General features: G+C 40.3%; 2 protein-coding genes across 2 annotated transcripts in view; one reads left to right on the plus strand and one right to left on the minus strand.

Moving 5' to 3' along the window:
- LRRCC1 (leucine rich repeat and coiled-coil centrosomal protein 1) overlaps nucleotides 1–784 on the minus strand; it is a 21,926-nt gene extending 21,142 nt beyond the window's left edge. Inside the window, exons 1-2 of the mRNA XM_009335055.1 lie at nucleotides 746–784; nucleotides 138–520 (exon numbers count right to left, since the gene is read on the minus strand). Of these exons, the coding sequence (XP_009333330.1) occupies nucleotides 138–520; nucleotides 746–784 (422 nt within the window). The remainder of the gene's footprint in view (nucleotides 1–137; nucleotides 521–745) is intronic.
- Nucleotides 785–4,272: 3,488 nt separating this feature from the next.
- Nucleotides 4,273–12,026, plus strand: SLC7A13 (solute carrier family 7 (anionic amino acid transporter), member 13). Its single transcript, XM_009334991.1, has 4 exons — nucleotides 4,273–4,993; nucleotides 7,794–7,925; nucleotides 10,145–10,509; nucleotides 11,781–12,026. The coding sequence occupies exons 1-4, from the start codon at nucleotides 4,273–4,275 to the stop codon at nucleotides 12,024–12,026; spliced, it is 1,464 nt and encodes a 487-aa protein (XP_009333266.1).
- Nucleotides 12,027–13,457: the final 1,431 nt, after the last annotated feature.

Here is a 13,457-nt window from a genome sequence, read left to right on the forward strand (position 1 = left end):
CCTCCCTGCCGCCCGGGAGCGGCCAGCGGGGAGGCTGGGTGTGAGAGCTGGACTGCTTTGCGTTCTCCTCAGGGAGATGACTGGGGGCTTTGGCTTCTTTTAGGGCTGATACAGTATTAAGCGTTTGTTTCACTCACGGCTCGAAGCTCGCCACTGGCTCAGGCAGGCCTGGCCTCGGCGGGGGCCACGGCTTCGCTCTCTGAGAAGGGGCATTTTCTAACACGCTGAAGCCCTGACAAGGAGGACTTCGGTCGACACTTCGGGTGTTGACGACTTGCTCATGGGCCTGCCTGTTGGCGGCCAGTGTGCTGAAACCTGGGGCTCCCACCCCGGGATGTGTGCAGGGCGTGACCCCCGCTAAATCGTGAAGAGCCGGAAAATGCCAGCGCTCGCTTGAGCTGCTGGGGAGTTTCTGCTGGGCCACGACTAGGGGATCTTGCTCGGCATGGCCTGCCTGAACAACAGGGAGAACTTCTGGGTGACCAGAGGCAGTCACAAGGCGCTGGCAGTTACAGTACAACTAGGATTTTGAAGAGAAATGTAGTTAAAGGTGAATTTTGGTTAAACAAAGTTCAATAAGGCTGGACTGAGTGTCCTAATAGACTTCCTACCTGGACTAGGCGCTGTGCTTGCTTTTTTCATGTACGTGCTATTGTAGTAGCTCTTTACAGTACCTTACTGGCTTTTCTTCATGAATAGTTTTATTCTTCAGGGCACTGTAGTGCCACTATATAAGCTGTACAACCCTGAGCGTTTGATGTAGAAAATGCAGGCCTGTCGCCATGGGGTGTGGTGTGGGTTAGATTTCATCAAACCCTCTAAAAGTAGAAGGGGAATCATTTCCAGTGCGCAGTTAATACAACCATTGCCGGGATTGGATAAGTCTCAACCCATCTCTTGCTATTTACTACAGGGGAAGCCTAACAAAGTAAACACCTAGTTTTTAAATGTCGACCTTTACACAGATGAATGCTATCGCTGGCCCTGTTTACTAGCCACTGTTTAATGATATCTGTTACTGCAAAAAGTCTATCTTTACACATTACAGCCCACCAGAGAATGTATACAGCAGCTCACACAAACACGCTTAAATTGTTATTTTATCAAAGAGAAATACTTAAGAGAAACTCTATAGCTAGTATGAACAGCTGTATAGGATGCAAGTGCAAACATCATAGCATGTCACAAAACAGTGGCTTTTCCCATGTTTTTTGCTTTGTCATTAGCTGACTACTATGTGGGGTCTCTTTCTTGATCAGTAGTAAAAGTAGAATGATACATCTGCCAGGAAAACAAACAGATCCTTAAGACTTTTACTAAAATGCAGATACATGACAAGTTTGGTGGAGTACCAGGAAAAAAGGATATTGCCAAGGCAGTAGATTGTCATGTCCCTCTATGTGCAGACTCATTTTCTAAATAAAAGTTTGTGAATGCATCATGGGGTCCAGTGTGGCAGATGGTAAACTGGCTTCTATCTAATGGGACTTACGGAAATCATTGAATAGCTGTTGAGCTCCTTTCAGAAGGCAAGACAAAGAAAACTACTTTAAAATGTCATATTCCCCACAAAAGGTGAGCTAAAGAAGAGGGAAAAAAAAAAGGAGGATTATAAATACAATTTGTCAGTCATATTAAATACAGTATGTCCCTTGACGTATGCCAAGGAAGATTAACTATGACTCTTTTTTTTCCTAGACGGTATCTTCAGGTTTCCTTTGTTCCTCTGCTGCTTTATCCTTGCTGAATGTCAGCAGCAGGAAGCTTCTTCAGAGACAACAGGGAAGACTACTTATTGAAACTTTGCAAGACAAATTAGGTTCTAATTTTTGCTACATCTTCTCCCCTTAAAGGATTTGGGATGATGCAGAGATAAGTCAAAACCATGCTTGAAACACTTTGTAGTTAATTGAAAAGGAACTAAAGTATTTTAAAATCTGACATTGTTTAGACAGATGGGCTTCTTTCTAGTCTATCTAATCAGTGAGTGGATCATAGGAAAAACCTAGTGAGTACACACAGAAAATTCTTGATAAGATTGAAATCGAGACTCCTTATCCAAGTACATTGAAATTCAGTTAATTACTATTAGGAGATAATACATATCCATTTTAGCCAACAAAACTGTTCTTCCATTACTTTTCTGTATTGGTTTCTCTCAAATCTAGAGAAATTACAGTGACTGAAGGTATCAGTCATGATAAGCATTAGATAGATAGTTGATAATGAAAAACGTGACACTGTAAGCTAAAACAATTTTGAAAGAAAATTAAAAGGGAAAATCCGGAATGCTAGGAGAACTAGAAATGATGAGCTGCAGTTTCAGCTTTCAACCACAGCTGTTATATAGCACTCTCTTGACCTCATTTTACTGTCAAAGAGAACTCAGTAGTTGGCACTCGAAATGTCGTCGTTCCCTGTTGACTGTAAAAATTGCAGTACTTTGGCATTTTATTTTGATGATGATATAACCTTCCAGTCTTCTCCACGTATCGGGGGAATCTTATGCTTGTCTTACAAACGTATCTAGGTTATTTTAATCATGTGTCTTTGCCCTATATTCAGCAGTTGAGTCTCTGGATAATGTCATCAAAGTGTATAAATGAATAAGTACTTTGAATTATTATGAATTATTCATAATAAATGGTAAATGCATACTTGAGCTTAAATACATACTGCAATTTCTAAGGTGAATAAATGCAATTTAAAATGCAAAATTTTATAAACAGGTGTGTTTCATGTGTAACTAAAATTTTTGTAGTCTGTAGGACTTGATGTTTCTTGGAGGTTGAAGGTATATAGTGCTGCAGTGATTTGCAGAAGATGGAAGAATTGTCTTACGGTTAAATGCTATTCTGGAGCTGTGGATTCTGTCACTGACTGTGCTGCATAGTTTCTGTGTGGTGATGGACACGCAGTTTAACCAAGTCATTGGAAAAATTAAAAAAGAGTCTGTGTACATGCCTAGTTTAACTACAGGTCTTTTACATGATGACATATTACATAAACCTAATTTTTAAGACAAATTTATTTTGTACTTGAGTGAAAATCCAGCTGTTCAGGACCGATCTGAACCACTGTGTCTTTCAAGATGGACACTGTAAAAAAACTGTGAGTTTTGTTTGTTGCATTCCTGAGCTTTGACCTTCGGGACAAAACTGGTTCCACAACTTGACTGGCGAAAAGTAAGAACTTTGCAGCTACTAGTTTGGGTGCTTAACAACCCTTAAGGTATATGCTGAGCTTCTTTTTCAGTCGGTTTCCCTCTTTCTGCCCATTTTTCTCTACATCTCTTAAAAAGAATAAATAACATTTTTCTTGGAGCAAATGTCTATGACAGTGGTATATCCGCATCTGATTGAAGAGGAGCTCCGTTTCTGTATTTTGAACATAAAATATACCACGGATTGTTAAATATGTAGAAAAGTCAGTGGCCACACCTGAAGAGGTGGTGGGAACTTTCAGCCTTCATCTTTCTCTTCCACTGCTCCGCATACATGCAATGGAAACGACGATACAGCCCCTTCCCCTCACAGCAGTGTCCAAAGATTAATACCTGCTCAGGAAATGCTTGGGTACTACTGTAACGACGAGCGCTCGAGAAGAGCTGGGAATAAACTGGTAATTTTCTTTCTAGGGGAGAGTTTAATGAGTGAAGTACAAACAAGCTCCACTATACCCAGTGACTGATGGGGCTTTGGCAAAACATACTGGTATTCACTGGTGATCGCTGTCATTTTTATGTATTGATGGTGGAAAAATAGTACCAGACTGTTCAACTAATGCCCGTGTCACTGTCAATAACGTAAGGAGGGCTGATATCTTTCTTCATGCTGCCATACCCTTCCCCTTTCCCTAGGTCTGATGCAGAGGTCACATTTACCCGCCTCTCACTGTTGTCTCTGAAGACTTGCATAAAAAATGTGAAATCTGTTGATGAAAATCAGCCAAGAAATGAGCATTTACTGCGCATCATTTGTTATGCCGGTTTCTTTAAAAATACCTCCAGACCTTAATAATTTCTGAAGTACATATTAAACCAACATGTGTATGATTTGCCAGTGTTCCTTGAAGTATTTGGTTAATCATCTTCACACAGAAGACACCAAAACCCAAAGTATGCTCTCTTTTCTGAATGATTAAGCCAGGCTTCCCTTAACATTTCACTGGCAAGTGGGGCTGTGACAGTTCGCTAACAACAAAGTGAGAGAGAAATTCCTGTAATCTAGCCTCTGAAGTCATATAATCTGCTGTGAAAAAACAGAAAAAAATATGGGAAAAGGAAAGAGCCATGATCCCAAAGATGGAAAAAGAAAAGAAAAGGCCAAGATGCATCTCAAAAGAAATATAGGTTATGTTGATGGGGTAAGTTTTATTATAGGATCAATTGTCGGGGCAGGGATCTTTGTGTCTCCCACGGGGGTGTTAAAGCATTCCTTGCTCAACATCGGCGTCGCACTAACGATCTGGACTGCGTCTGGGCTGGTTTCTCTGATGGGTTCCCTCTGCTATGCGGAGCGGGGACCCGCTCTGCCCTTCTCCGGAGGAGAATACAGCCATATTAAAAGAGGCCTTGGATCCCTACCCGCCTTCGTCTTTATCTGGACGTCAACATTTACCAAGCCAGCATCAAATGCTGCTCGAGCCTTGCTGTTTGCTGAATATGCCACCCAGCCCTTCTACGGCATTTGCCCTGCACCAGAAGTGCTGAAGAAGTGCTTGGCCTTGGCCGTTCTCTGGTCCCTGGGGATTTTGAATGGCTGCAGCGTCAAAATGGCTGCGTGGGTGCAGACGGTTTTCACTCTGCTGAAGATGATGGCCTTGTCTGTAATCGCCATCGGTGGCATAGTTCTCGTTGGCGGGAGAAAGGAGAGTCTGGCCAGGTTTGAGGATGCGTTCAGCTCAGAGATCCCCAACGCGTCACAGATTGCCGAAGCCTTCTTCCAAGGACTGTATGCGTATGGTGGTTGGTGGTCCCTCAATTATATGGCAGGTATCTCACTCCTCTTCTTTAGATTTTGTTCTGCAGTTGCCATTCTTACGTTCCTCAGCTCATCTTAGTAGAACTTGTCTCTCTTTGAAGACCATAGGGTCTCTCACTTTTTACACAAGCCCTGTGTTGGGGCTGGTAGAAGAGGCGTTGCTCCTCTCTAGGGAAGTTTCTTGCTTCTTGTGCAGTCTCCAGAATCAGACTGACATTTCCAAAGGAGTACAAGAGAAATCAAAATAGTTCATTTAAAATCTCATGCATAAACAGATCTTTTCATACCTTAAAAAGTTGCATTTTGTCTTAGTGTCAGTGTCAGTGCATTTTTAGAAAAGGATTAAGATATCCATGCCAAACTATGTGCACAGTAAGGACCAAATCCAAAAAGATAATTGATTAATGTGTATTTAAATATCTGTACCCTCTCTAAGATTATGCAGCTGGTTTTTACGTGGACAAATTAATTTTGAATTGTGTTAAAATACAGTAATTTTATGGGATGTATAGGATGGTCAGTAGTCACTTCCTTGGGAAAATAGTTTTGCACAGAAGGTGAAGAAGAATGTGAGGAAAGTGGTATAACTCCTTTCATACAACTTGTACTCAATTTTAAACATTCAAACCTTTTTGAATATCCATTTACTTATCCTACGCTGTATCTGATGACACAAGTGGCAGTAATAAATAGAGCAGTTTTTCATTAAAGCTGCAGGGATAATGTTCATAATGTTAATTATGCACGTCACGAGTTAAATGGATAGTGTTTTATAGTATCATCGGATTTATAGAATTAAGTTGTAAGCAAATGGATGTTGCTTTTATATCTTTAAACCTATTTATCCATTGACCTCTATCACATGTAAAACATTAAATAAACTGAACGTGTGAAATGCATAACACAAAGTTCAATGGTGAGAACGGTGTGAAAATTGGGTTAATGTTTAAAAAAATGACTGTTCTTATTAAAATCTAGCTATTCCAGCATTATCAGTACGCTGCAATAAAAAAGGTGAGGTAAATTAGCAAAGTATAATTTTGAAATCTTGGGATTTTCTTAAAGGCAAGCATTAGCTTTGTAAGCCCGAGAAAATACAAAATTATTGCTAAAACATTAACTTATTTTCTGATCAGTTAGCAGTAGTAATAAATACCATACACTGGACAGCACAGATGTCTAGACAGATGCAACCTATGCAATAGTCCTCTTCTGAACTGAATTTCCTATTCTTCAACAATAACTTAATTCCTGTGAGCTTCAGCTAAAGCATCAGGTGCCAGCTGGACGTCAGGACTGTAACGAGCAACAAAACAAATGGAAAGACAAATTTAAATTGGCAGTTTTGGTGATTGTCCCCTTCTGGACTCAAAATTACTAAGTGTATTTCTTACATTTGAAATAAATCCCAAATTCTCTGATAGTCTGTATCTGAATTTCACTGTTGTGCTCATTCACTCCCTCTGTCTCTGTGCACTACAGCCAGCGCTGGGGCAGGCTGAAAGCTGGTGTTCTGGGCAGGAGACAAATTATATTTGAGGGAGGAAAGGGATTTCTGTCTCCTAAAAAAAGCTCAATTAAGCTGCACATTTGACTTTTCACTTCTTCCCCCTTGTGAGTTATTGGTTGGTAATACTCAGGAAGCCTTTTGTAAATGCTGAGGGAAGCGGGAAGGGGAGAGGAAGTGAGAGGGAAGGGATGAAGGAGTGAAAGAGAGGAAAAAGACCCTTTTTGACTATATGAGGATGAATTATTAGGGTTCTGGAAACCAGCTCCATCTTTTGCTGGGATTGTCACATGGTCAGGAATGTGTGCCAGTGCCTCAGTTGTTCAGCTGCAAAGTCTGGAGTTTTTTCTCATTTGGTAAGAGTAGTTTTAAGCTAAGATGCCAGGCTTAGCACTAAACAGTTTTTTTTCTGCCAACTTTGCCCTGGAAAAGATAATCAACAGCAGAATCCAGCTGGGAATGGCCCCATTTGAAAGCCGCTGCGTTACTGCTCTTCTGTCAATACCTTCAGTCTCTTCCCCTTACATTTTCTGTATTTCCTGGTGTAAGGGCAAAGAGAAAGGTTTTGTGGAGGAATAGGAAAATACACTCAGAAAGTTTCAGATCAGGACTCATGAGGTGATGTAAGAATAAATAAACTGGCTTTAGAGTCTGACATTCAAGCTTGTGATTTAAAAGTATGGCTACTTGAAAAGTTCTTACCAAATCAATTTTCTAATGTAAGTCAAACGTTAAATCAGAGAAAAGTTATCATAGAATCATAGAATCATAGAATGGTTTGGGTTGGAAGGGACCTTAAAGATCACCTAGTTCCAACCCCCCTGCCATGGGCAGGGACACCTTCCACTAGATCAGGTTGCTCAAAGCCCCATCCAACCTGGCCTTGAACACTTCCAGGGATGGGGCATCCACAACTTTTCTGGGCAACCTGTGCCAGTGTCTCACCACCCTCACAGTAAAGAATTTCTTCCTAATATCTAATCTAATTATCAGTCCTTTTGTCATTTTTTTATCAGCCTATCAGGCCTCTAGCCATCCCTCCTTCCAAGCTAGTTAAAAACATAGCTAAATAAGAAAAAAGAGATTTGAAAAAATGAAAAATATTTTGTTTAGACTTCTTTGATAATAAACTATTTGAGAACAACTGTAGGACCTCACAAGCAATGCAGCTTAGGAGCCATGATTAGGGGCTGCGCAGGACTTTGGTGTCGGTCTTGTCAAGCTCTGTGCAGATTTGCTACTAAAACACACTTGTAGAAGCTACATTGCTTGCTTTAGTAGTCTTTTTAAATTGTATTTTTCAGAAGAGATGAAAAACCCTAGCAGAAATATCCCCTTAACTGTGATGACTGCTGTTCCGGCAGTAATTGTTTTTTACTTACTGGTGAACATCTCATATCTGACCGTCCTCACACCTAAGGAAATTGTCTCTTCAGGTATGGATTTGATTTATTTTTAATTAAAAAGATGTGGTCCATTAGCATACCCATCTGATGTCAATTCACTGGGTTACTTCTGCTCATCTGACTTCACAGTGGGAAGTCTGGGTTTCATTCTAACAGATAATTCTTGCTTAATTTTACTTGTGTATGACACAAGTTGGACTGAATGCAGACAGATGTTATTAGGTGTTGAAAATGTTGGCTTAGACCTGCACTGTCTAAAAAGAAATCAGAAGTGTATTAAAACTTGGAAAATCAGATGGAGATCAGGTCTCTGTTGAGTATAGAGAAGGCCTTTGTTTTCATGTAGTTTTACTCCTCTCTCCTCCTTCCTTCCCTACCTCATGATGTCTCAGGCTAAAGCATTACTGTTTAGGATGTTGTCCTGGTTTCGGCTGGGATAGAGTTAATTTCTCTCCTAGTAGTGGGTACAGTGCTGTGTTTTGGATTTAGGATGAGAACAAAGTTGATAACACACCGATGTTTTAGTTGTTGCTGAGCAGTGCTTACACTAGTCAAGGACTTTTCAGCTTCCCATGCCCTGTCAGCGAGAAGCTGGGAGGGGGCACAGCCAGGACAGCTGACCCAAACTGGCCAAAGGGATATTCCATACCATGTGACGTCATGCTCAGTACATAAACTGGGGGGAGTTAGCCAGGGGAGGGGTGACTGCTGCTCGGAGACTGGCTGGGCATCGTTTTGCAGGTGGTGAGCAATTGCATTGTGCATCGCTTATTTTGTATATTCTTTTATTATTATTTTCCTTTCCCTTTCTGTCCTATTAAACTGTCTTTATCTCAACCCATGAATTTTACTTTTTTTCCCAATTCTCTCCCCCATCCCACTGAGGGGGGCCACTGAGCGAACGGCTGTGTGGTGTTTAGCTGCCTGCTGGGTTAAACCACAACAGCAGTGGACAAGTCCACCATTATAAGTAATACAGAAAAGCCTATGGACACAAAAGTGTAGCCATTTCATGTGTATGTGTGTGTATTATTCATGATAAATGTTGTGATTCCTTAGAAGAGCCTCTGCAAAAGTCCAATGTGGGTAAAGCCTCTCTCAGATCCTGTACCAATAAGCTGTCCATGAAAAGGTCCAGGAGGAGCTGTATTTCTCCTTGATTGTCCAAACACCACCTTTTAAATACCACTGTAATGAGGGCTGAGCTGTCACACCTTGCCTCCAGGAGTGACAAAAACCATACCTCATTTGGCTGGATCAATTATTTTTTTGCCTGTGAGAACAGCTCAATAACATAAATGGGAGCAGTGTAGCTGTCACTCAGCAACCTCCTATTATCACTCAGCCATTATCAGGCTATCTGCTGGGAGAGATGCATACATTTGCAGATCCATCCTACAATGAAAGAGGCAACAAATACCAGGGTATCCGTGAATAGCAGCTGCCCGGCTGGCACGAGCAGCTCCAAACATACCGGGAAAGCTGTGCTTATCTATGTCAGCTGAGGAGATAGCCTTAAAATTATAGCCCTTGTTTCAAACATTGCTATGCATTGCTGCAGTTCCTGTTTGTTCACTACATTTTTTGAGGGGTTGTTTTCCCCATCTCTAATAACTTCCTATGCTGCGCATATCACTGCAAGACCTATATTCCTCATGGCGGTTGGTTATAGGCCCACTAAATATTAGTCCTTGCTACAATGTGGGCTATAGCTAATTTCCAGGAAATATTGAATATCTCTTGGTCAGAAATAATCTTTCACATTTCCCAGTTCCACCCAAAGCAAAACCTCATTAATAACCCGCTCGCTGACCTGTCTCTGCATGTACATGCGCTCATCTTGGCAGTTTCCTCATAATAGTAGATCACTGTGGTCACGCAGGGGACTAATGCGTTCGTTTTCTTTCCCCACGTGGCCTTGCCCATCCGCGTATGTTTGTGATTCATGGCGGTGAGATGCAGCTTGCTCCCTCTTGGCAGTCCGTTACCGTGGTATTGGCCCCAGCAGGTTTACCAGGCTTTCTTTGGCAGGCAGCACTCCTTCTTGCTGTCATCCCCCAAAGGAAATTTTTAGCTCCTGAATTAAATACCTTTAGGATTAGATCAGTCATGTTTGACTACTGTAACAAAAACCAGGCATTGCTGGTAAATAATGGGTATTTCATGTATGTTAAGTTTCATTTCTGTTGAGTCTGTCAGTAATTCAGAGCATGGTACCTACACTAGACTAATGCTTTGCTTTCTTGCAGTTGCTGTGGCAGTCACTTGGGCTGATCGAGTGATCCCCTCTGTTGCCTGGATCATTCCTCTCTCTGTTGCTGTCTCAATATTTGGTGCCCTCAACAGCAGCATGTTCACACTAGGTCGATTAAGCTATGCTGGAAGTCAGTCAGGACATTTACCTGTTTTGATATCCATGCTTAATGTACACTCCTGTACTCCAGCACCAGCCATGATTTTTTCAACCACCATTGCATCCATTTTTATAATCCCTTCTGACCTTATTACGTTAACAAATTACTTTGGATTTTCTGCGTGGCTTATGATTGGATTGACTTGTGCAAGCCTGATTGTACTTCGATACCGGGAACCTCATCTACATCGACCATACAAAGTAAATGGAAATAAGTTATAAAATGTTTTTGCAGATTTTTTTGAGTCATGGGTAGCATGCAAAAGTTACAGAACAAGTGCAAGTCAAAAGTGGATAGTCGCTACAAAAATATGAATAATAATCACAATCTTGAGAGCCTTATTCAAAAACTTTGCTTCACTGCAGAAGGAAAAGAAACAGGCAGATGGTCTCTGCCCCAGAGAGCTTGCACTTCAAAACAAGAGATGGATATATGCAGAGTGGGGGAGATGTTCACATACAAACAATGTGAAACCATGCTATTGTGGAGCAGTAACCAGAACAGTGTGGGATGCAGGCTGGCTATTCACGGTTAATTAAACCTTGATCTACTCTCATCTCTCCTGACACAGCCACAGACATTAAGGATAGGTTTAATTTAAGGGAGATGTGCAAACAATGTGAAACCATACTATGGTTTCACATTGAAACCAACTACCTGAAAGGAGGTTGTAGCGAGGTGGGTGTTGGTCTCTTCTCCCAAGTAACTGGCGAAAGGACGAGAGGAAATGGCCTCAAGTTGCGCCAGGGGAGGTTTAGATTGGATGTGAGGAAAAATTTCTTTACTGAAAGAGTAGTTAAACATTGGAACAGGCTGCCCAGGGAAGTGGTTGAGTCACCATCCCTGGAAGTATTTAAAAGACGGGTAGATGAGGCGCTTAGGGACATGGTTTAGTGGGCATGGTGTTGTTGGGTTGATGGTTGGACTCGATGATCTTGGAGGTCTCTTCCAACCTTAATGATTCTATGATTCTATGATTCTATGGTTCTATTGTGGAGCAGTAACCAGAACAGTGTGGGATCCAGGCTGGCTATTCATGGTTAATTAAACCTTGATCTACTCTCATCTCTCCTGACACAACCACAGACATTAAGGATAGGTTTAATTTAATCTCAATCTAGCTGTCAGAAACATGGGTTAGAAGTGTATGCTCACTGTCAAGGCTTCTTGTAGGCACCCAACCCTGAGTTTCTTTTAGGAGCCCATAATATCATATGTGGATGAACGGTTTTCAGAGCCTGCCTATCTCTCCCCCTTGACAATAGATGGAGCCTGAACAAGTATTTTAGAACAGTTGCCTATCTTGTAGGCAATTTGAGGTCAGATGAATCTCATCATGGGTGAGACTGCAGCAACATGAGGAACGGTACTCTAGTGTGGCAAAGAATGCATTGTTGCTTTTATGAATGAGGCATAAAATCATAGTTGGTCATTTTATTTCCTAAACCCTTTTTTTTTCTTTCTCTTGCAGGTGTTTCTACCAGTTCCATTTGTGATGGTGGCAATGTCTTCCTTCCTAGTTTTAGCTCCCATAGTCTGGTCTCCAAACCTGCAATATGTTTATGCTTTCCTGTTTATGCTGGGGAGTCTTGTTGTTTATCTGCCTTTTATACATTTTAAATTGCATTTTGCATTTCTTGATAAAATTACTTGCCATTTACAGCTCCTGTTGGAAGTTTCTCCTGCTGATGAATCTACTGAGAGCAAGTGTGAATAATGGCAAATGTTTAATCTCAGTGCAACTAACAGTCAACAGAGGATTGTGTTTAATTGAGATTGTAGAAGGCACAAGTTAGATGTCAGGTGTGATATACAGGCATGCATGCATGTGCATGCATGTGTGTATATGTACATACATATATAGATGAATATACATGTATTGCATACATACATATATGCAGTTATATGTATATATACATGCATGTATATATGCATAGACATTAGCATAATGAGTTAATACGTATATATTTTTGTGTGTCTGTGTGTATACATACATATACGTAGATGTATATGTATACTTATTTAATAGGTGCAAAGAATCTCTCTTAAACTAGTAAAATCTGTAAAATGCTCTCTCTGGCTCCTGAAGACACAGTTAAAGTTGCATATATTCTTGCAATAATAGAAATAATGCTAAATTACAGCACAAATAATTATCAATATTATCATGTAATAAATGAGTAAATACATACCTAACAGCATCATTACAGAAATATACTTCTGGTCTCCAAACTAAATTGTCTGGATTATTTTTAGTTCGTAGTAGCTTGTTTATTAGAACTTCCGGTTTTAAAGGCTTTATACTTCTGTTCATCTGCTACCTTTTTTGTCTGAATTTAGTTTTAATAAAAACCTTTGAAGAGTGTCATAAAATTGACTAAGACCTTTTTTAATCCCAAAAAAACCATGCATGGTGCATCTTAGCTATTTTAGAACAACACATACAAATTCAGGGTGAAATCTTACGAAGCATCAAATAAGGCAATAAGAATTATTTATCCTCTTTGTCACAGCAATAAAACTAAAGATATGTGGATTACTTTACTAAATTGTTTACATCTTAGCATTAATATTACCTTATTCCTTGGTTTCTTTTCAGTGTTACTGAGAAATAAGAGCTTTTTTAGGCCTCCTCCCCTCTGTTTTTATTTTGTTTATGAAAGCAAGATAAATAAATAATTTTTTATTTTGATAATTGGGCCATATTAAGTTCGCTGAGTATTTAAACTTAAAGAACAAGTACACAAGAAACATCACATACTTAGGTGATTAATGTATTAATATATGCTGTTATTTTTAAAATTACAATAAAAATGCATGTGTAAAGTGGTTTTTCAAATCCATTAAAGCTGAGCAATACAACCAGCAGATGGCTCCAGACTAACATCTCTCTTACACCGTGATATGCTGGGTGGCTGGATGTTGTATTGGTGAGAGAAATAGTTTTACAGAGCATTATATTATAACACTTACAGGAGAATGAAAAAATTCTTGCTAGAAGATTCGATTCTCTGATGTATCAAAATTTTAGCGGTCAGAATGATAGATAAAGACTTTATACATAGCTACCCAAAGTATAGGTTACCCATGAATAAAGCTGGGAACCCATTGGAGGTTTAAGAGGGTTTGACTTTGCACGGGAACAAGC

Source organism: Pygoscelis adeliae, unplaced genomic scaffold (assembly GCF_000699105.1).
Source record: "Pygoscelis adeliae isolate BGI_AS28 unplaced genomic scaffold, ASM69910v1 Scaffold101, whole genome shotgun sequence".
NCBI lineage: Eukaryota > Metazoa > Chordata > Aves > Sphenisciformes > Spheniscidae > Pygoscelis > Pygoscelis adeliae.